The 22,399-nt window shown below is 35.8% G+C and overlaps 1 protein-coding gene across 1 annotated transcript in view; it reads left to right on the forward strand.

Moving 5' to 3' along the window:
* The window catches only part of LOC117114260, a 30,889-nt gene that overhangs the window by 2,651 nt on the left and 5,839 nt on the right, over positions 1–22,399 (forward strand). Inside the window, exons 3-23 of the mRNA XM_033257865.1 lie at positions 2,398–2,434; positions 3,947–4,150; positions 4,994–5,030; positions 5,592–5,704; positions 6,057–6,233; positions 6,720–6,798; positions 7,465–7,602; positions 7,935–8,089; positions 8,387–8,477; positions 8,625–10,412; positions 10,607–10,871; positions 11,145–11,352; positions 11,596–11,736; positions 11,853–12,355; positions 12,494–13,150; positions 14,591–14,981; positions 15,238–15,618; positions 16,940–17,015; positions 17,457–21,396; positions 21,775–22,089; positions 22,354–22,358. Of these exons, the coding sequence (XP_033113756.1) occupies positions 2,398–2,434; positions 3,947–4,150; positions 4,994–5,030; positions 5,592–5,704; positions 6,057–6,233; positions 6,720–6,798; positions 7,465–7,602; positions 7,935–8,089; positions 8,387–8,477; positions 8,625–10,412; positions 10,607–10,871; positions 11,145–11,352; positions 11,596–11,736; positions 11,853–12,355; positions 12,494–13,150; positions 14,591–14,981; positions 15,238–15,618; positions 16,940–17,015; positions 17,457–21,396; positions 21,775–22,089; positions 22,354–22,358 (9,701 nt within the window). The remainder of the gene's footprint in view (positions 1–2,397; positions 2,435–3,946; positions 4,151–4,993; positions 5,031–5,591; positions 5,705–6,056; positions 6,234–6,719; positions 6,799–7,464; positions 7,603–7,934; positions 8,090–8,386; positions 8,478–8,624; positions 10,413–10,606; positions 10,872–11,144; positions 11,353–11,595; positions 11,737–11,852; positions 12,356–12,493; positions 13,151–14,590; positions 14,982–15,237; positions 15,619–16,939; positions 17,016–17,456; positions 21,397–21,774; positions 22,090–22,353; positions 22,359–22,399) is intronic.

Genomic DNA, 22,399 nt, shown 5'->3' on the forward strand with positions numbered 1-22,399 from the left:
TATATATATAACGTGTAGCATATATAAACTAATTAAGGTCTATATAGCCATTTTTAAATTATGTTCATTTATCTGGTGTGTGTCCCTCACCCGCCTCCTCCTTGCATATCAAATTTGCCGGAAGTGTTACCCGCTTTAAATAGTAATGCGATACAGTAGGCCTACATAAAGAAAAGTGAATTGTTAGTTAATCGTTGCACACGTAGACCTACAGACTTTTGCCTAATTCTGATTAAAACATGAATAAGCACTACAATCTGATATTCCTATCGAATAATCATTAATGTATTGTAGAGTTTAAGTGTAATGGTTCAAAATGTGAAGGTCAAAGTTCAAACAATGTCGGTAATACTGTAGTGTTATCATCAATACTGTATTACCTCAAATGTAAATCTTGATGTGTTGATAATTCTTTTCATTGTTTCGTGGTTACTGTATTTAGATTTTAATATAATTTTATTTGTGGTTATATCAAGTGAATAAGGCCCTCAATATAGGCAAGTTGAATTGTTTTGTAGGCCATGAAGACAAATCAATAGAAGGGTACTACGTTAGTGGTGGTGACTTTACTAATAATAATAATAGTAATACAGTAATAATAATAATAAAATATTAATACTAATATTATTTTTATAATAATATTATTATTATTATTATTATTATTATGGTTGATAGTGATAATGATGAAGATGATAATTGATTGTGGATGCTGGAATTTAAATATAGGCCTAATATCGGGTTAGTGACGAACGATATTTTGTAGTGCTATAATAAAATCAGATAAAGGAAACTGCCAAATTAATGTATAACCTAATTATTATATAGGCCCAATGCTATAATCGTTGCGGTCGAGTTAGAGGGATGACATTACAAAGCAATTCTGACAGTTCGTCATATAGGCCTAGGCCTCTGAGTAAGACAGGTTCTTATGATTTGCCAACGTTTGAATTTTGGAATTTCCAGTCATATGTTATCAGTCACACGAATGCACAATGCCCATAGGCCGTAACACCAATGCACAATAAATGACATTGAGTTATTATTATTATTATTGTTAAAGCCGTCGTTTCGTCATTTGCATTTTGTTGTTTCTCCTTGAAATCATATCCTCAAAGTTTAAAAGTTCAAAGTACATTTAATCGTATTCACCTTTTGAATAATTCTGTGATTTTCAACACAACGTTGAAAATCCCAATGAAATGGGATTTTCCAAGTCAACGAGAACATCACAAAGCTGAATGGTACACGAACCAGCATACATAATACAGGAAATAAGACACATGCAGCTTTCCCTTACCGTACTGGGACAATGACTCACAAAAGATATAATGAAATTATTAAAATAATCGCATTTGGCAGTATCAGAGGTTACATAATACTGTACTCTCTAGTTAACCTTTGTAGTAGGCCATGGTCAGTATTCAGTATCAATATAGTATTTATTAGAACTACTCACTTTCAGAACAGTGATACACACCTTTACGGTGGTAATAATAATAATGGTACTTTATTGATACATCGAACATCTTGATAAGACAATATTAAAGAAACACAAGTTACCAACAAGACAATACAAGAAGCACTAAATTCCAGAGACTTCCCTCTTCGTAAAAACAGCTCGTGTAAATTTGAGGAGTGGCAGCAAAACGTCACAATCTTGACTACTCATGAGACTAATGAATTTATCATAATTATTTAAGCTACCAAGTTGTTTATACCATCCCTAACGTTCGAAAATAAAGTGTTTCTATGGTTAGAGTATTGAGTGCAGTTTAAGAAGTGCAATTCATCCTCTACCTCACCAGAATTGCAATGGTTACATATTTCTCTCATCGGGGATAATTTTTGGTATAATATACCGACCTCTCTCAATCATTAGATTGTGAGCACTGGTTCTCAGTTTGCTGTAATAAAAAATAAATAAATAAAATAAAATAATAAACAATACTTTTCGCACTCAAAAGTAGTCCGTAGCTATAATATAATAATACAATCAAGTAACAATCATACAAAGAACAAAAATTAAAATGAAAAAAACAAAGCAAACAACAACTGATTGGCGAGGAAAAAGAAAAATTACAGTATTAAATATCAGTAATTCAAAAATATTATATAATGGTTAAAATAGACAAATGATATCGTATGTTTAATAATAACAATAATCATATAGGCCTATTATTTGATTATTAAAAAGCATACAGTATACTTACTTTTGATTAATAAAAGACATGAAAAATATTAGGTAAATTATGAACATAATACTCTCTAGTTAACCTCTGTAGTAGGTCTAGGTCGTACTTTGACCAGATTTAGATTATGTTTTGGCGCTTTCAATATATTCATGTTTCAGACACCCTGACATGTTTCAGACTAACGAACTTGTTTTATTTTCTTTAGAACACAACCTGATTTTGATGTTCTTCCGAGAAGAGAGGTGAGCAGAACACACCATGATTTCAAGCTTATAAATATTAATTATTGGTGTTCATATTCTACACGGGTCGGAAGTTTAAGAGTGTTGATTTAATTTTTTTTTTTTTTTTTTTTTTTTTTTTGGTTGGTTTATTTATATTATTGTGTTTTTATGCATGTTTGCATATGGTATTGCTATATTATTATTAACGTATTCAAACACAAGCATGAATACGGTATGTGTAAATTATTGGCATATTGGTCATTTATTAAACATTTCATAATGTACCGATTTTTATCGATGCATCTATATTTTGATTGAGAATGTTTGGTTTGTTGAGACTATGATTTTTTAGTGTACTTAGAGAGACAGAATGGAGAAATCTTTATTTATCGACTTATAATGTATCTTGTATTGTTGTCATTTAGTTTTTCATTAAATTTGCATGATTTATAGTATATTGGAGATGTACCGCATTGATAGGCTACTAATCATACTACATAAGTCTTGATTATCAGTAAACCAGGGGTTCTCAACTGGTGGCCCGCGAGTTTGTGTTATGCGGCCCGCGAGAACAAGCCTGAAATAATATTTTCATTTAGGCTTGGGCCTAGATTTCTAACCTTAATAATTTTGCATTCTGTTTTGTCGACTAGGCCTATATATTGCCCCAAAAATTGTAGCGATTTAATCAATCAAATCGGAAGAAGTATCACAGCAAACAGCAAAGAAATACTGTATTACTGATGACCCGGTTTGTGTGATATATATATAACATTTTGACTTTTTACATTACCAAAACAAGCGTTACTTTCTTAGGTGAAGATGCCTTGTATGAGCGTCTAGCAGCTTATTATTTTCAAAAAATTTATAATTCGCGAAGGGGGACACCCCCTCACCCAGCTCACACCTGCGGCGCTCCATGGCGCTGCGCGCCATGTAAACCTCTTGCAATGACCCTTCACATTTTATCAATGAACAATTTTGGCCCATATATGCGATACAGTTGAGAACCCCTGCAATAATAATTACATACCGTAGGCCAAGTATTAAATTTAGATTGTTCGGTGAAGAATTCTGACCAAAAGGGCATTTTGTTCTGTTGGGCTTTTAATAGTTTTAATAATATAAATGATGATGACAATAATAAAAATAAATATAATTATAATGATGATATGGCTGATGATGATGACGATGTTGATGAAAATGATGATGGCTATGACGATGACAATACTCATAATATTATTGGTATTATATTCTTCTTAAAGCCTATTATTGTTATTATTATTATTATTGATATTATTAATATTATTATTGTTATTTAAAATAATAATAATTAAAATAATATTAAAATAATTGTTATTAATTTTATTCTAATTATTATTTATCATTATTAATCGTCTGTGGCACGATCGTTCATTTAGATGCCCCAAAATCATGATCTTACTTCACCATTTCCAATCATTGTTTGGCTGCAAAATGTAGTTAATGTAGACATGAATGTAATTTCTAACATAACATCTTGTCTGTTAGCGTGTGCTGTTTTTTCGGAACCTGAAACGCGACATCGCAGCGGAAGCCGAAGAACTGTATAATGCCGCTTTTTATGACAATGCATGTATCCTCTTCACTAACGCTCTTCGCTTCACACAAGACCTACTTGCCTGTGGTGATGATATACGGTTTAAAGACGACAAACCCTTGCTATTTAAACGAATACAGTGCCTTCTCAAAATGGTAAGGAGTTACTGTATGTGCTACAATATTCGTTTTGGCTGTTCTGTCGCTGTATGTATATATTTTAAAATTCTCCTATAATTCCTTTCTTGAATCGTCCTCAGTGCCTCTGGTCCGCCTCACACTCTCTACACAAATACATCCATGCATGAATTGGAAAACATCGGCTTTTGTATTTGTTCTAGTGGTGCCATTTGTCCTGGTATTGTTCATGCACAACTTCCCGACATCCAATAATACAATAAATGCAAAAAAAGTCGACCATTACTACTCTCCTCGATATCATAATATTTCATGTTGAACTATACATTATCAGTGTGCTAGTGGGAATGCGCTAGTATCAATACTTTCCAAAAAAGTCTTTGTCAGCATATTTAAGTCAAAAATGTCTTTTCCACTTGAAAGTCAATTGGGCCGATCGTTCCATTTCTGTGACTGGACTTTATTCCACAAAATCATGGAATTAGACATCTAAAATTAGTTGGGTCGTCCGTCCAAACTTGCTTTCATTTTTGATTCATAGAGGCCATTTTATATCTCTTTCTTTTCTTCACAATGATTTGTCGTTTTCTCTGAGATTACTGGCGTTTTGATAATAAATAATGTGGCAATAGCTCATGGCTAGACGCACTATTTCATAAATAGCTAATTGTAGATTCTTTTTTGCACCATTTTAGAATACTATTAAAATAACAGAAATACTAAATAACAGAAAAAATAAAATAAATAAATACGTCCACATTAAAATATATATATAATGAAATGTGACGTGTAGAAGCTAATTGAATACGGTATATAATGTAAATATTTTGGCATATATATGTATTCTTGTATTTTATCCAGGGTTACTATGCAGATGCTGTTAAAGATTGTGATACAGGTAACGTAACGTTAATTCAGTTCAAATTTATTTAAAATTCAATTTTTGAGCAAATTATTTTTAGGAGCGCCCAGTCTTTGAAACAAATTTTATATGTAAAAATATGCCTTCAACTATCACGAATTTTTGTGTAAAACAGAAGTTTACCCATGTCATTCAGTCTATAAACAACTGAACGTAATCAGTGCGGTCTTAGAAGGGCTAAAGAGGCTTTATCCGCCGCCCCCTCCCTTCCAACTTAAAGTTTTACTAACATGCATAGTTTTTTATAACTGAAATAATAGCATTGTAAGTTGGCTTGAATTTAATCTATTATTGAAGACCTCTGAACATACTACTTGAACAACCACACCCGCGTCAACTCACATGGTGGTGCTCAGATGATTTTGATTTTAACATTCGAAATTTTTGGTGGCGCGTCCCCCTCCCCCCTCCCAGCCACCCCACCACCACCCCTAACGAAAAATCCTGGATAGGCCCTTTAACATATTAAACCACAATACAGTAATAATGTGTTTTATTTATGTCGGTCGCTTAAATAATGCTATTTGTTCAATTTAGTTCTCTCGCATGAGCCAACCTACAACCACGTGAGAGTAGACAAAGCACAAGCACTGTTTGCACTGGGACGCCCCCAGCAGTGCATGGCAACCTTGAACCATTTCACCCCTCAGGTGTGTGCAATTTTTAAAATATTATATGATTCCAAAATATTTAACAAATCTTGAAAAAATCATAATTATAGGACTAAATTTTGGTAAACATGCAAAATAATTTAAGTAAAGATTTAAAGAAACATGCATACTTAAAAGTTGGCATACTAAGTAAGACATAAACGATTAAAGCTATTATTTTCTTTGTAAACCAGCTGAGAACGCTGCTGAACACAATGATTCAATTAACGCTAAATGGCAGGTTAAGCAATTATTCCTAGATTTTTAGATGAATTTTAACTATGATTGTTTGTATTTATGTTAAGATATTCTGAAAAATATTCGTTAAAACATTTAAAAATTGTTTTATCAGCAAAGGGAAAACAATTCGCGTATTGCAGCTCTTGTAGACAAGCTAAAACAATTCGGTTACTATTTTTGGGGTCCGGCACAAGAAGCAACCGATATTAGACACAATAACTACCACAGTGTTGATGATATTTCTGCATCTTGGAATTTGCAAGGAGCTAAACCAAAGTACACTAAAAAGGTAAGTTGAAAACAAGGATGTACAGAACAAATTTAAAATAGTTATAAGACTTAAATAAATAATGGAAAATGTATAAATAACAAATAAACGTAGAGTAATAATAACAATAGTTAAGTAATATAAACTATGAAAGTAGAACACACGAGAGATTAATATATTCATTTGTCTCTCGTACTGTATTTATTCTACACTTAAAATTTTACACACTTTAAATCCAGCCATCCATCTATTACATCCATCAATGTATCACTTATTTTGGCTGCTGTATCTAACAATTTTTGTCATATAGATAGCTAAAATGCTAGATTGATTATGGTCTGTCTTGGTTATGTCTATAAAAGAAATACCCCCTATCCATTTATTGGTTTCAATGTTGTATTGCCATGCATGTACTTTAAACATTGGTATTATGCTAATATTCATCACATGTCAGTACACTTCAGAACACTGTGATTAGTTTTGTAACATGTTTCCTAAATTTTACAGAAGCAGAGTGGAAAGAAGAAACAGAAGGGAAAACAGAAGTTTAAAAAATCCTCAAGCGGTTTTAATGGAAAGAGATCCGGTAGGTATAAATGCTCTAATGCCAGGGTATTTCCTTACCAGTGAAATCAATTCCTTCCCATTGATGTACGTTTCCACATACAGTACTTTATTTTTCGTTTGGAATGTATCTTTTGAAGTTGGTATATTTGCAGTTGGTCGTTAATATTTTAGCTGAAAAAAATTAGGCCAGTTATAAATATGTGAGGAGTGTTCACTCACTGGTTTGGTTTATTAATGTATTGCTCACTTAATAGCTGTTATTTTGCGTCAAAAGGAGTCGCACTGCAATTCTGACAATAATACAATAGTTACTAATTATATGAACTCAAAAATGAAAACAAAGTAGCGAGACACAAATTTATAGAGCTGAAGATTAAAACGAAATATTGGTAAGATAGAAAACATTGTTTTTTCTGATATTGATTAGAATGTCTAGTGATTTACGACCTCCAGACAGACCCCACTGGTAACAAGTCCTTGATTTGATTCACACCAGAAATACTGTTACTCCTACTTCAACCTTAGTTATTGCTTCACACTCCTGTATAGGCCTATATATTTTTGTAACATGGAGTGGCGAGACCTCCAGAAGTGTACGTTTCATATATGAATAATAGCTTACAGCTAACTATAGCTGAGTTAACAAAGTCTATGCTGTAATTGTGTAAATCTATTACTTGCGCAGGTTCGGCCAATGATATTTACACCGCATCAACACGGAAAAGTGACGAAGATGATGACGAATACGGTTCGGATACTAGCATAGCTAGTGAAATCTCAGAATCAGAGTTGGCTCAATCTAAACTAAAGAATTCACAATCTGGTAGATATTTGATGATTTTTAATCAACCTATTAGCACCAAATTAACTAATTAGCTCGAACAAGGATTTAACTTATTGGTTCACTTATACATGCATTCAGTATGTGAAAATTAGTCAACTTCAAACTGCATTTGGCGACGAATGTGTTACAATTTAATGGGTGTAATACCGTACTATAGAGCAAAATTTGATTTTGAATAAGACTTACATTGCATTATGTTATCTTGAATACATTTTATAATATTATGCAAAGGCATTTTCCCAATAGAAAGACACCAGATCAATTCACTGTTGTTTATATTTTCTAAAACAGTTCTATGTTTACTTTATTAGGACAATGTTTTAATGCAGGTCCAAGAGAAATCTCTAATCCAATCCAAATTCCTCTACCATCCTCTGTGTCAGGGGCACACGGAGGTGGAATCGATTCCCTAGATGATATTGACACAGGCGATTGGTCTACCAAAACAAGAAGGCGTAGAAATATGGTAACAATCTATTTAATCTATTGTAATACCAAAAACAAAAAAAGTGACCAGAAGATTCTAACTAAATGTATTGGATAATCACTGGTAGACCTGGTAATGTAGAAATTCTACAAAGCCAGATTGTAAATATCAGGTGACCCGCAGCAGGTTATTGAGTGTGCTTGGCAATTAATAAAGTTTACTCTATTTTCTATACCACATAATGCCCGGAAATGATCAATTATGAACACATCCAAGCATATCTGTAGATACCACGCGGTATACATTTTACTTTTTATTTTTCTACATCCATATTAGTCTGGGCAGGGGTCACCGAAAAACTCACCAAAGAATGGGTCGCAGGCCAACAACACAAGAGATAATACTACTAATCACCACATCCTTAGAGGTGAGAACATTTGAAACATTTTTTCATTAATTATTTTCTATTTATTTAACAATATTGCCAACCAATTCTAAGAGTATTTTTAGAAGCTATAAAAATATTCATTTTAAAATGTCATTCATTATTTGAATTGTATATTCTCGTTTATAGTTACAGAACAAGATGTTAATAAAAATAATGCTCCTCCAATTCCAAACACTTCTTCAAACAACGCTCTTATATCTGAACCGTCAAAAAAATGGGTCAAAGATTTAAATTTAAAACTCGCCTGTAGAAATTGTTTTTCAAACACATCCTATTATGGACGGATCGGACATGTATACTTTGAGAAAATGAAAAACCACAACTGTTTAAAAGACTTCTTAATTTGCCCAGACACTGCAGCCAGCCAGATATTCAAGCGTTCTATTTGGTGTCAAATCCGTGATCGTGTCAAAAAAAATTTCACAGGACAATACAAACTATGCAATTTCTATCAATCAGACAAACCATGCAAGGTTCCTACAGAGTGCTGTATATTTCCACACACTATCCAGGAAATAACTGTCTGGAATGCAGAAAGAAATGGTGTATTCAATCGTAGTGAAGTTGTGCTTTATCTGAAATTAGACCCTGTTCGGTCGAAAAGTGGTGCAGCAAATGTGGTTGCCGGAAGCCCAAACATCAGACTTCAGTCACAGCGTGGTGTTGTTTTGACGCACAGCCCAGAAACAGCCGCCTCAGCTTCCGGGTTTCACCAACCAGGCACGACAATGTTTGAAGCACAGCCCATTTCAAATAACGAAAAACCTAAATCTGCTGATCGTGACCAGCAACATCATTCTAATTCGCCGATATCATTTGGTACCTCCCAAGTCTTACAACCTAGGACAGCTTCACCAAAGATCCAGACACACAAGACTTCAACTACCCATCTTCCTCTACCGACACCACGAGTGCCCTCAAGCCCCTTCGCTAAGCCTACTACTAAACCAAATATAAATTCAAATTCGGCTCAACAATTTCCTTTATTAGGGTCACCGATAAATGGCCGCCAATCAACTCACGTGCCAATTATACATGAACAGCGTACGTTCAAAGTGGAAGGTCGTCAACTTTTATTGGATCCTTCAACCAAAGAAAACCAGCGCCTAAAAGCTGCCAGTCATCAGTCGACATTGGTCAGTGCTCTTCTCAGTAACGTGAAAGGATGTTTCACTTATATATGCCAACAGTGTCTTTATTCAAAGCCACCTTGCATAAGCTATCAAAACAGCAGTGATCCTGGTTATTGTGGACACCACTTCTCAAGACATCAATGGTCTAAATGTAAGATATTAGCCCACCAAATAATTGAAAACGGAAGGATTCGGTATTCGTTCATACGGCCTAAGCTTCAAAACAACGTAGCAAATAAGTGTCGACATTATTTCAGAGCGTACGGTTGCAGCAGAGGCGACACATGTAATTTTGCTCACGGTGTCATAGAACTTGAAGTTTGGAAGTTGGAACGAACACATGGTGGCATTAATAGAGACTTTCTTGTCGAACATTGCCGAATAATGGCGCCAACAATCAACCATGCTGTTACACCCGTAAAAGTCTCAACACCAGATGTCGCGCAAAATAAACAACCGACAACCTGTCCGTTTACATTGAAATTTGTGTGTGGCACGTGTTGGAACCGTGGAGGGCAGCAACAAGAGAAAAGTTCTAAAAATCCGATGACATGCGGTGCTGGGCATACCTGGAAGGACAAGATTTGCCTGATGTTCAATGAATCCCGGCGAAAGTGGAGCAAAGTAAACGGGAGACATCCAGATCTTAGACCTAATATCACACCTAGTATATGTAAGAGAGAAGGGAAATGTGACTACGGAAATATACATGGAAAGCAATGCATGTTTTGCCACTCTGAAGAGGAACAGAAACTTTGGATTTTCATGGCAAAACACAAATGTCAGTTCAATTTTAATTTTCAATACAGTACAATTAATGTTTTAATTTTTTAATATTATTTTATATTATTATATAAATTACGTATAAATATAGGCCTAAAGGTCAAAACCTATACATAATTACTTTATGCTTCTAATTTTGTTTGTATAAAGGTAAAATTGAAACAAATACGATTTTTTAATTTTGTGCATCAGTCAAAAACTTAGAAGAGGTAGTTGAAGGCAAGAAGACCTCCAGTGACGAACAGAGACCAACCGGAACGGTAGAGCGCCTTCAACGTGTATCTACTATTTATCATTGTTCTTACTGCGAGATGAATTTCAATTCAGTGGAACATCTTAACTACCACGTTAACACACTGAAGCACAAACAATGTGTAAACTCTGATACGGAAAGGAGTTGGAATCACCGGAGTCCACCACTTGACGTGGTAAATGGTCGTTACGTCATGTGCGATAGGTAAGATGAAACACAATTTTATAGTAGGCCTACTGTACTTATATATAAACCTCCGCTTTAATGTTGGCCTATGTATAAATCTTATACATGATTAGTTCTGCATCCATGTACTATTATTGATGGATATCACATATTTGAACTTTGGTGCAAAAAAACTTCTTTATGCCAAGAGTTTGCGTTTGTTGAATGTACTACATGGAATTATGCTTACAATAGATTTCAGACTCTTTCAATTTTTATATATTTCGTATGTTTTTTCTTTAAATTGTTTAGACACAAAGAAAATCGGTGTCCGTACTCTGAAGCAGACCCAGCTAACAACCCCTGCACTGAGGCCCACAGCGAAGAAGAGTTGGAAGAGTGGAAAGAGCGCCACCAATATCGAATCATGAAAAGACACAAGGCCATGAAGAGCAAACTCTTCTCATTCATGGACGAACTATTGCTTAAGTACAACTTATCGACATCTGAAGTTACAGTGGTATGTTTTTGTATATTTTATGTTGCAATATATCACGTGTCATGGTATTATTATAATGCGAAGAATGCGAAGTATCGTATGTTTCATGGTTCTGGAAGGTTAAACCAAAGGCATTGGAATATCATTACCTGGAATGTTTATGATGATTAGGGCGCACACCAATCCTAATCCCTAGTCAAATTGAGTAAAGCCTATAAAGTACGGTATATTACACTTTGTTAACAAAATCGTTATTGTTTGTAGATAACCGAGAAAGAGTTGCCAGGAATTCGGATTAAATGTGAAGAGAAGCTCAACTCATTTATTAGTGCTATTGAACGGAATGCCGATAGGCCTAAAGAGTTTCATCAATCTTGGACATTCGAGGTGGAGTGTGTCGATGGAGTAAGTTCTTTTAACATTTTTAAAATTGTTACTTGGAATCAATTCACAATATTCACCTAATTATGTGTTTTAAAAGAGACTGATATAAATTTACCTATTGATATACTGTATTTTAGGAAAAGAGATTAAAACGTGTCGGGTTGCTGTATGACGAACATCGTCTTCACTTCTTCTTATCACATCCACAAGGTGAAGTTAGTCCGCAGGTTTGCCCAGGAAGTATGATTGCAGATGGATATACATACAGTATTGATGTGAAGTTTAACTCAAACATGCTCGGAAGCTTTCACCAATGGGTTGTGTTTGACTTCGGGAGTGAGCCAGTCTTGGTTCGGAAACTTTCGATTCATGTCGGCGCTGAGGAGGATCGGCCTAAATTTATGAAACAATTAAGTGCTATTGAGTCTACCATCATTTGGGACACAAGCAACACGGAGATATTGCGCCCGACCATACCTGAACCGTTTGAAGAAAGTCTCTTCCAAAAATACAAACCACCGAGCGCGAATCTAAATATTGATGATTTGAATGTAGGTATACTAAGCAAAGAGAATTACAAACATAGAATGCACAAAATGGTGTCTCTGGAAGAAAGAGATAGGATGAAAACAATCAACAGGTAGGATATAATCCATGCTATTATTTAAAACAATATGTTAAGCAAAGGGATATTGAAACTACAAACATGACCAGACAATAAGATAAGTTGCCAAAATTTCTATTTTTTTTATAGTACAAGTTTCTTTTTCTATTTCAGGTTCAATACAATAACTGAGATGTATATAAGTAAAGACATCACTATCGAATCTTATGCTGGTTCCGAGTTATTTATCGCCCAAAATGGCGAACTCTATGGGAAAATTGTGCTAACTGAAACTCTCAACTGTGATTCTGAATCCAGTCAACTGATCATGGAGTCAGTGAAGAATATATTGTGCAAATTTGATTCCAAATCGAATCAGGCTCATGAACTTCAAATCGTGTCCGATGAGACGATCGACGGTCGGACAAAAGACCACATATACGTACATCTGTACGCCTCTTGTGTAAAGGATCTCAAACTTGAAGTGGGCACTACGAAAACAATCGAAGTTCAATTCCAGCTTAACCGGTTTCCTTTCTGCCAAATGCACTTCGCCATTGATAGTTTGGAACATATGGAAGCAGTTTTACCAACCCCTGGAAACACACTTGATATCCCGATAAAGGGTGATAGAGAAGACCAGGAGCTAAATTGGCGTCAGGAACAAGCAATACAGTACATGTGCTTAGCGGGATCTTCAAAGGTCCAAGGACCACCATTAGTCATTTATGGTCCGTTTGGCACAGGCAAAACCCTGACTATGGCAACATCAGTGAAGAGAATTCTTCGTAGACATGATACAAAAGTTTTGATTTGCACAATGTCAAATAGGTTTGTGACAATATTTAGTATAGGCCTAAACGTTACATATACATATATATATTTATTTATTATTGTATTATTTATTTGTTTACCAAAAAACAAGAAGGTACAAAACATACAGGCATTATGAGTTCAACTAATCACACCTAAAACGCTACGACGAAGTGTGTGAATTAGATTGGTCGAAATTAAATTGTCGTAAAAAACCTAATTTAATAATATACCCGTTTTTTCTAAACATTGACTCTAGTAAAAGGAACAAAAAGAACATAATTATTTCTTAAATTACGAATGAACACAAATTATACTAATTTACATTCAAAGGTTGAGTTCAAACATTTAAAAAGAAATATTCGATGGTTAAGATTTCTACAGGACTGGGGCGAGTTAATCAATTAATACTGTATATTACTCTACAACTCTCCTAGCACGAATCCACTCTTGACACACACAACACGTCTTATTTATAACACCATTACTCTTCCCCATATTGATTACTGTTGCGGTGTTTGGGGAGGCAGGTCCATAATAAATACTAACAAAATTTATACAAAGCACTGCATATCGTACTAAAAGCCCACCCATTCACACCATCAGCCACCCTTCTCACAACGCTTTTCACAACTCAGGGGCGGATTTAGGGTGGGGGCGGCCCTTTTTGGGAGGGAAAAAAAAGGGGGGGAAAAAGAAAGAAAAAGAAAAGAAATGATAGCCCACAACGCCTCAAATGTTATTTTCGGGCGTCTAGAACACAAAAGTTTCGCGGGGGCATGCCGCCGGACCCCCTAGGACATTGTTGTCTTGATCGGCCCAAATTTCGGCAACCCCCCCCCCCCCCCCCCCTTTTGGACATCTCTGGATCCGCCCCTGCAACTTCTCACACAGACTCAATCTACAGCTTGGCCGCCTATCATACCGTTCTGCTAGTGGTGTCGGTCCAGACTACCTCTGCAAACTATTCACCAAAGTCCAAATCAGAAGCATGTCTACTAGAGCATGTAGTCATTTCATTTGCCCAACTAGCCGAGAACTCAAATGTTTAAAAGTAGTTTTAGCTACAAAGGTCCCTCACATTCACTTCCCAATAATATGCGGAACAGCAATACATTTTATTCTTAAAAAATGAACTAAAAAAGCGGTTAAATCCAGCTAAAGATTGTTTTTTTTAATTATTTTTTAGCATAATTTTATTGAATATTGAAAATAAATTTTATATTTTATTGTTTTTTACAACTGTTTCAGATTTTATAGAGAATCTTTTTTCCATTGTGCCATTTGTATTTTACTCGTGTTACTGTGTATGTTTTGTATTTGTTATGAGGGCATCTTAGAGTCAGCCTCGCTTTAAGGTCTACCCTCATAAAAGAAAGTTAAATAAATAAATAAATAATTGTGAGCCGTATTACATATTCTTCATATCATGATTTATATATATCATTCAATTTTCAGTGGAGCAGATCTATACATCAAGGAGCATTTAAATGAGTATCTCGAAACGTACTCAAAGGATGGTCCAAAACCAACCCTCTTGCGTGTATATCAAACAAAACGACGTCTCAAGACCATCGATCCCGTCGTTAGAAAATATTGTCTTATCGACGAAAAAACACTGATGGTCACTTTACCAACCAAAGAAGACGTAGTGAGATCTCGTATCGTCATATGCACACTCAATATGACTTTACATTTAGCCAGACTAAATTTAAAGGGTCATTTTACGCATATACTGATTGATGAAGCAGGCCAAGCACTAGAATCTCAAGCCATCATGCCATTAACAATGGCTGACTGGAAGACATGCATAGCTATTGCTGGAGACCATATCCAAATGAGTCCAAAGGTAAGAAGTTGGGATTACGACGTTCTCATTCGGTTACTCATTACACTTTTTATTCAATATGATTATATAACTGACTTGAATTTAAGCCATATTAATGTATTTCGTAGTACCAAAGAAGTCGTCACAACTAATAGTAATTTTGTATTTCTTTTTTTTTTTTTTTCATTTTAACTTTCATTTATTGACTAGCTATGGGTAAATAAATAAATACCTAAACGTTAAACCTAAAGTTATGTTATTACTAACTGTTTTATAGGTCTATTCTGAGGTGGCGCGTATTGGTGGATTCAATATATCAATTCTTCAGCGTCTGTATGAGCATTACCGCAATGCGCATGATAACAACAGCATTCTTCTTCATTTCAACTACCGAACGTGTCAAGAGATTCTATCATTCGTCTCGGATATGTACTACAAAACAAAGCTGATTTCAAAGAAGACCCATCCACCATGTCCCAATATGTACCCATTATCTTTTTACGCAGTGAGGGGTCAAGATCATTTGGTGGGGACATCATATTTGAATAGAGATGAGGTTGTGGAGCTTGGATTCAGAGTGGAGGACCTTTGTCGTAACTGGCCATCCGAATGGGGAGAGACAATAGACATCGGCGTTGTTACACCGTACGATTCCCAGGTAGAAGCTCTTACAAAATTCCCAGCAAACACAAACGTTATTATAACCACAGACCAGGGACGTATGCAGGGGGGAGCCGTGGGAGCCGCGGCTCCCCCCCCCCCCTTTGTACACAGTGTTAAAATTTTAAAGCTTATTCTTGAGCCAATACAAATTCTTTCCTGGGATCACTTAAAATGAATACTTCTAAACATGTAAATATGCATCAGTACACGTTATACATATGCCTAATAGAACACATAAGCCTAAGCGTGATTTAAAAAAATCTTAAATCCATAAATCTCAGGCCAGGTCTTTTAAGATAGAAATGCGATACTGTGGTTCAATTTCGTTTTTGTCCTTTTGCAAGTTTCTTATCATGAGAATTTCTTTTGGCGCTTCATTTTGACTAATGGTGATGTGATGATGATGAATTTTACTAAAAGTGTCATTTCTGGCCATCTAGAGGTACTATTTCCTCAAATTTTCTCACCTTAGCTCCAACCATTGTGGGGCTGGCGTGGGTGTCGACTTACAAAATGTCCTCCCCCTCCACCTTTCAAAACAGATCTGTGCTCTTCCCTGGGTATGACATTAAACTCCATCGAGTCGGCTCCTGATGTATGTCTAGTGACTGCTGTTTGTTTTTAGGATGTGATCTGGTTTTTCATGTCCATTTTTCGTGATTATGACTATTCTGGATAAAGAATGTTTTGAGCAGAGGTGGATTCAAGGCACCCCCTTCATTTTTTTAAGGAAAAAAGGGAAAAATAAATTCAAATTAAAGTGCGAGAGTGTAATTTCCGGCCATCTAGAGATGCCCTAATCATAAATTTTCTTGTCTCAGCCCCAACCATGGTGGGGCTGAGGTGGGTGGTTCCTCGGTCTGTGAAAGTCCCTCCCTGGTTCACCTCTCTTTCGAATTCCTGGATCTGCCATTGTTGATTTATTATATAATTATTTTTTTGCTTATTTATAATGCGTCTATTGCAATTTTTACTTTATCCTCTCAAACAGTCCTAAGAACGTTCAGAGTGCGCTACTTCACAGGGGGATTCGCCCCCTTGACCCCGCCGGGGTCATACGTAATTCGCATAATGGCTCCCCCCCCCCCTTTAAAAATCCTGGCTACGTCCCTGCCACAGACATTCGTATATAAGGTCTGTGTTCGCGAACGTTGCAATAATATTTGCAACGTTATTTAGATGGAAATTACGTTATTATAATTACATATTACTATATTATTCAGTCACGAAACTAGGCCTAACAACATTATATTTTGCCTTAATTATTCACAACATTATAATGTACCTTACGTTCGTACACATATATATTTTGTCAGGTTCGTGAAATTCGACAAGAACTCAGAAGACGCAAGTTAAATCACGTTACAGTTGAAGGTGTCCGAAATGTACAAGGTACGGTAGTATATATATTTTTTGCTACCTAACACTATGGGCATGTGTACATACACACTCATGTCTCTAAACATATTTTATCTTAACAACAGTCTCTATGTCCTAGCTTCTCAGAGCCAAAGCTTGTATTCATGTGACTAAAAACCAGGCAATAATGGTATAAAAATATAACATTTTCTTTCGAAATTATCGCATTTAAATAGCCCTAATTTATATTTATTCAAGGAGATTTTAATCATTATGCTGTATTTTTTAAGACCTTTATCTGTTTGTTCATTAATATGTCACTAAAATAGTGCTCTACGTTGTTGCTTTTCACTTCAACGTCATGGTATCTGTTTACAGACTTTCCCTATGAATATCGCATTTCACTAATAGCAAAATGCGTATTTTTTCGTATCCTTTTGCGCCTTCTAACGATTACATAATTTGTCCATATAGGTAAAGAATTTCGAGCTCTGTTTATCAGCGTCGTGCGAACTAGGCTGACATTGGCGAAGACTCATGTTACTGCTAAGCAGAATGACCCAGATGAAAGTGCAGAATTTTATTACGGGTTTCTTTCGGATGAAAAGTTACTAAACACTGCATTTACACGTGCTAAATCTCATTTGGTGATTGTTGGAGATCCTATAGCGATGTGCTCCATTGGACGTTGTTCAAAGGTTTGGGAAAAGTTTCTTCAGCGATGCGAGCGTCACAAAAGTCTGTATCCACATGACATCACCCTCCAGAGAATACGTGGAGAGATTGAGGCAGTGAAAACACTGAATCCATTTGCAGCTCCATTCAAACCAATGGCGAACACTGGAAAGCGTGACAACGAACATCCTCTTGGTATTTTAAAACAGTTTAACGTAGCTTCAACAATACCAGAACCGTCGTATTGGCAGAAACTATCTGACACCTTACCAAAGAGGCAGATTAGCGAGGATTACCCTCCATTATCCACAATAGACCAAGTAGAAGATGAAACCTACGTTAGTGGTGATTTTACATTTTTCCCACCAAAGGTTGGCCTGATTCAGGAGTCCGAAGAATGGCAGTCAGAAGATGAGGAAGAAATCGATATTAAAAAGATTGATGATTCCATTCTGAAGGAGCTAAGGAGGCACGTTTTACAAGAAAGAAAGTATGACACAACCTTTCAAACTGACGTTGACGTTGAAAAAAGTGATTCTTCATCAGGCTTAAATGAGGCTAAAGTAAATAACGAAATGCCGCTCAAGAATATAGAAGGTTTAACTGAAGATAACAGAGGTGATAGTGATGATAAAGACAATGAAAATGATCTTCAACTAAATACTGAAGAAATCCGAGTAGAGAAGCATTTACTAGATCAAAACAAAAAAGATGAATTAGAAGAAATAGTGAAAATGATTTTCGTGCCAGAAAGAGATCAATCTAAACTGCAAGGGGCAGATTTTTTTGATGAATATGATCCAGATACAGACACAAGTAGTGAAGAATTAGACCAAAAAGCCTCAGAGGAAAAATACAAACCACTTCTTGAATCAGAACCTGAGAAATATAAAAGATGTAAATTCCACCTTGATGTGAAAGGAAAGGTATATGCCACAACATTAGAGGACGATGTGCCAGGCATCATCTTTATTATGAGTAAGCATAATAGAGGACGGGCTTTAAACAACGATGAGGTTATTGTAGAAATCCAGCAAAATGAAGACGTTCTTGAGGAAGTCGACATTAAACTATCGGAAATTAAGCCAGAAGATGAAAATTTGAACGACAGAATATATGGCCGTGTTGTTCATGTCCTGAGGAGAGCAACAGATCCATATTTATGTAAGATAGTCTGTACTTTAGATCCTTTTAGCAACGGCCTTATGGTACCCGTCAACAGAACATTCCCAAAACTGTGCATGCCTAAAACGGAAAACAGAAACACGTCATCGGTTGAGAATACCATTGTTGCAATTTATAATCTAAATAAAGATGGCAAATTTCTTTTTGACCGAAATGTCGAGGTCACTAACAAAGATCGCCGACACAGACTATTTGTTGTACGATATTGGAAATGGCCCAGCAAAATGCACTATCCTTTGGGATTTGTTACGGAGGAGCTTCAGCCGGGGAATACTATGAAGCAGGGCCTTCATATTCTCAAACTCGTCCACGGTGTTGAAGATACCTGGAGGCGTAAAGTTCGAGAGGAACTCGACGATAACTTTCCTGAAGCTTGGACAATTCCAGATGAAGAGATAAAAAAGAGAAGTGACTTCAGAGACCTCGAAACATTCACTATTGATCCCAAAGATTGTCAGGATATCGATGATGCAATTAGCATTCGCAAACTTGCAGACGATCGTTTTGAAATTGGGGTTCATATTGCAGATGTGAGTTTCTTCGTTTCAAAAGATTCATTGCTTGATAATGATGCTCAGAAGAGAGCGACATCATACTACCCGGCGTCTGCAGCCCCTATCAATATGCTGCCAAAAAGACTCAGTAATGACCTGTGCAGTTTAAAACCTGGACAAGATAGGTTAGCTATATCTGTGTTTATGGACATCAATAAAGATGGTCTGCATTGTGCCAAAAATACTAATTGTACAAAGATTACTAAAACAGTTATTAGGTCCAAAAGAAAATTCACATATGAGGAGGTCGAAGATGTTATTTACAATCGACACGAGACAGATATTAAGCGATCCATTGTTGATGGGCTTCATAAATTAAATGAATTAGCCCAGAAATCTCGCGCTGCTAGGTTGAAGGACGGTCGATACAGTTACAATGTAGATGATGGCGAAGAAGATGTACATTCTCCTCTTGCACATTCACTCATTGAGGAGTTTATGATCCTTGCCAACAAAGCCATCGCCCAATATTTGATTGGTAAGTTTCCACAGTGCGTACCACTAAGGAGACAACTCCCACCAGATCCTGAAAAGTTACAAGAATTTCAATTGAAACACTTGGCTGATATAAGAAATAGTAAACTGATGTCAGGAAAGTTTCAGGATTACATAGATAAATCACAGTGTAACTGTAATTATGGTTGCATTTGTGGCGCAGAAAACAACACTATTACCATGCAGACAAGAGATTGGAACCAGTTAGTTACCATAGTCAATGACATCGAGCAAGGTACAGATGCCAGTCCTGCTGACATGATGAAAATAATTAGCATAATCTGCAATGACAATAGACATCCTAAGCTATCTGTGATGATGACACATTATTATATGATACAGGAAAAATCAAATTACATCTGTTCCGGTCAAAGCATATCTGGTGGTTTGGACCTATGTCATCACTCTCTTGAACTTCATTTCTACACTCATTTTACATCTCCCATAAGACGCTATATCGACATAGTCGTCCATCGTCTTATCGAAGCGGCCATCAAAGGAAAGCCTATACCATATACGGAGGAAGATATCAGTTCAATATGCTACCATTCGTCAATTGAGTCTTCAAATGCGAAGGTTTTCGAGAAAAAGACCAAGACATTAATGATGGCTCTGCAACTGAAAGATGTGCCACTGGCATATTTACCTGCTCTGGAACAAACATCAGATAGACGTATAAGCTTTGTTTTTCCAATTTCTTTCATGCCAACCACTCAAAGATCCGTAGGCCTAAATTATCTAAAACCTTTAAGAAGACCAGATGTTAATGAAGATGATAACTCCATTACCTTAATATGGAAACAAAGAATCTATGATGCCAAAGCTCCACCAGATGAAGTTCTACCTAAAAAAATGGACAATTCCATATGGGAACTTGATACACAACGTTTTTCTGTGACATTTAATAGTGATTTGTGGAAAGACCTGCTTTCTGGGATTGAAGACGAAGATATTCATCAAATTCGTGCTGCAATGTACTATGCTGCACTTGAAATTGACAATGCTGAAAAAGAAAAGAAGAAAAGGAATTTAATAACTAACCAGGATGGAAAATTGGTCAAAAAGGAGATTACATCGGAAATCCTAGACAGACATGGAAACCGTCGTCACTTTGTTGAGTTCCAAAGAAAATATGCTATGGGAAACTTAGTGGAAGTTAAACTGTCAGCAGGTTTTGAGAGAGGGCTCCTTGAGCCAAAGATACAACTGTTCAACTTCACTCCTGAATTAGACATATGTCTAGAACATCGGTCTGAGCCCATTACATGTTTCTCTCAGCTGGCAACCAAGAAACTCAGAGGTACAAATGTTATAAGCACCTACAAGGAACGTTGGCAGGCAGTTCTGTCAATGTCATCAGCGTTCAATGCTGTATCAGAAGATGACACTATCATCATTCGAAATGTCTCAATTGTTTGGTACTCTGATCATGATGATTCAGACAATAATTTCTACCATGGCGTATTCAGGCTACCAAAAACATTCTGTACAGAACGCTCTATAAGGTACGTTAAAGTATCATTTATGTAGTTATTAAAGAATCTACAATCAAAATTGTACAAATATACTTTATTCATATTTATACATTAAAAAAGGTTCGAGGAATGTATGTATGTATTATGGTTTTAGGCTACAAAAGATTAAGGTGGAAATTTGAACATCTTTCACCATGACAAATTACTCTCTAAAACAATAATAACCAATGTATCTTTATGAATTAAATTCAAGAATGTTATTTAGGAAAAAAATACTGTAGATAGTCTTGGAACAGGTTTTGGTTTATGGTAATTATAATTTCAATTCCTGGGTCAAAATATAAAATCCTATGAATTATTGTATTCCCAATAACCAAACATTCGTAATGCTTTTCTTTTATTTATTAGATTTAATGGTATGATCTTGAATAAAGACCCCAGTGTCCAAGATGAGGAGGGTTGTCATGATTATCTCTGTGTACGCTACCCTGGCCTTGAAGTTCCACCAAGCAGTCTAAGCCGAAGTCGCTCTGATGTCAAAACTACATGGGTTGGTCATTGTTACACTACCAAGGTCTGTGAGGACGAGAGCAAAAAATCCATAGAAATTTATGTGAGACTAAACCAGTCGACCACAGAGCTTCCCCAGAGTGTACTTCATCCAAAGCCGGGAAAGCATCCACTTTGTACGATTGAGCTTATTCCAAAGGGGATGTCAGATGTGTAAGTACTGGCCGTTATTAAAGTTTCTATGACAATAATAATAATATTTATTTGACGTTACACTTTTACAACAGTGAATGCACACAAGAAAGTGGGGCAGTCAAACCTAAACTAATAAACAAATAGGAAAACAACAACTTAAAGCTAAACAAATTAAAGAACTTAACTAAAGAAAATACAATTTAGATTTTAATAAATAAATCATAAACATCCCTCACCCTCTTCACACAAATAATGTACATAATACACATTACTTGCATACAGTAAACGTACACCCCACCCAATATGTATATATATATATATATATATA

Source organism: Anneissia japonica, unplaced genomic scaffold, assembly GCF_011630105.1.
Source record: "Anneissia japonica isolate Jap-2015-1 unplaced genomic scaffold, ASM1163010v1 scaffold2994_len2133135_cov197, whole genome shotgun sequence".
NCBI lineage: Eukaryota > Metazoa > Echinodermata > Crinoidea > Comatulida > Comatulidae > Anneissia > Anneissia japonica.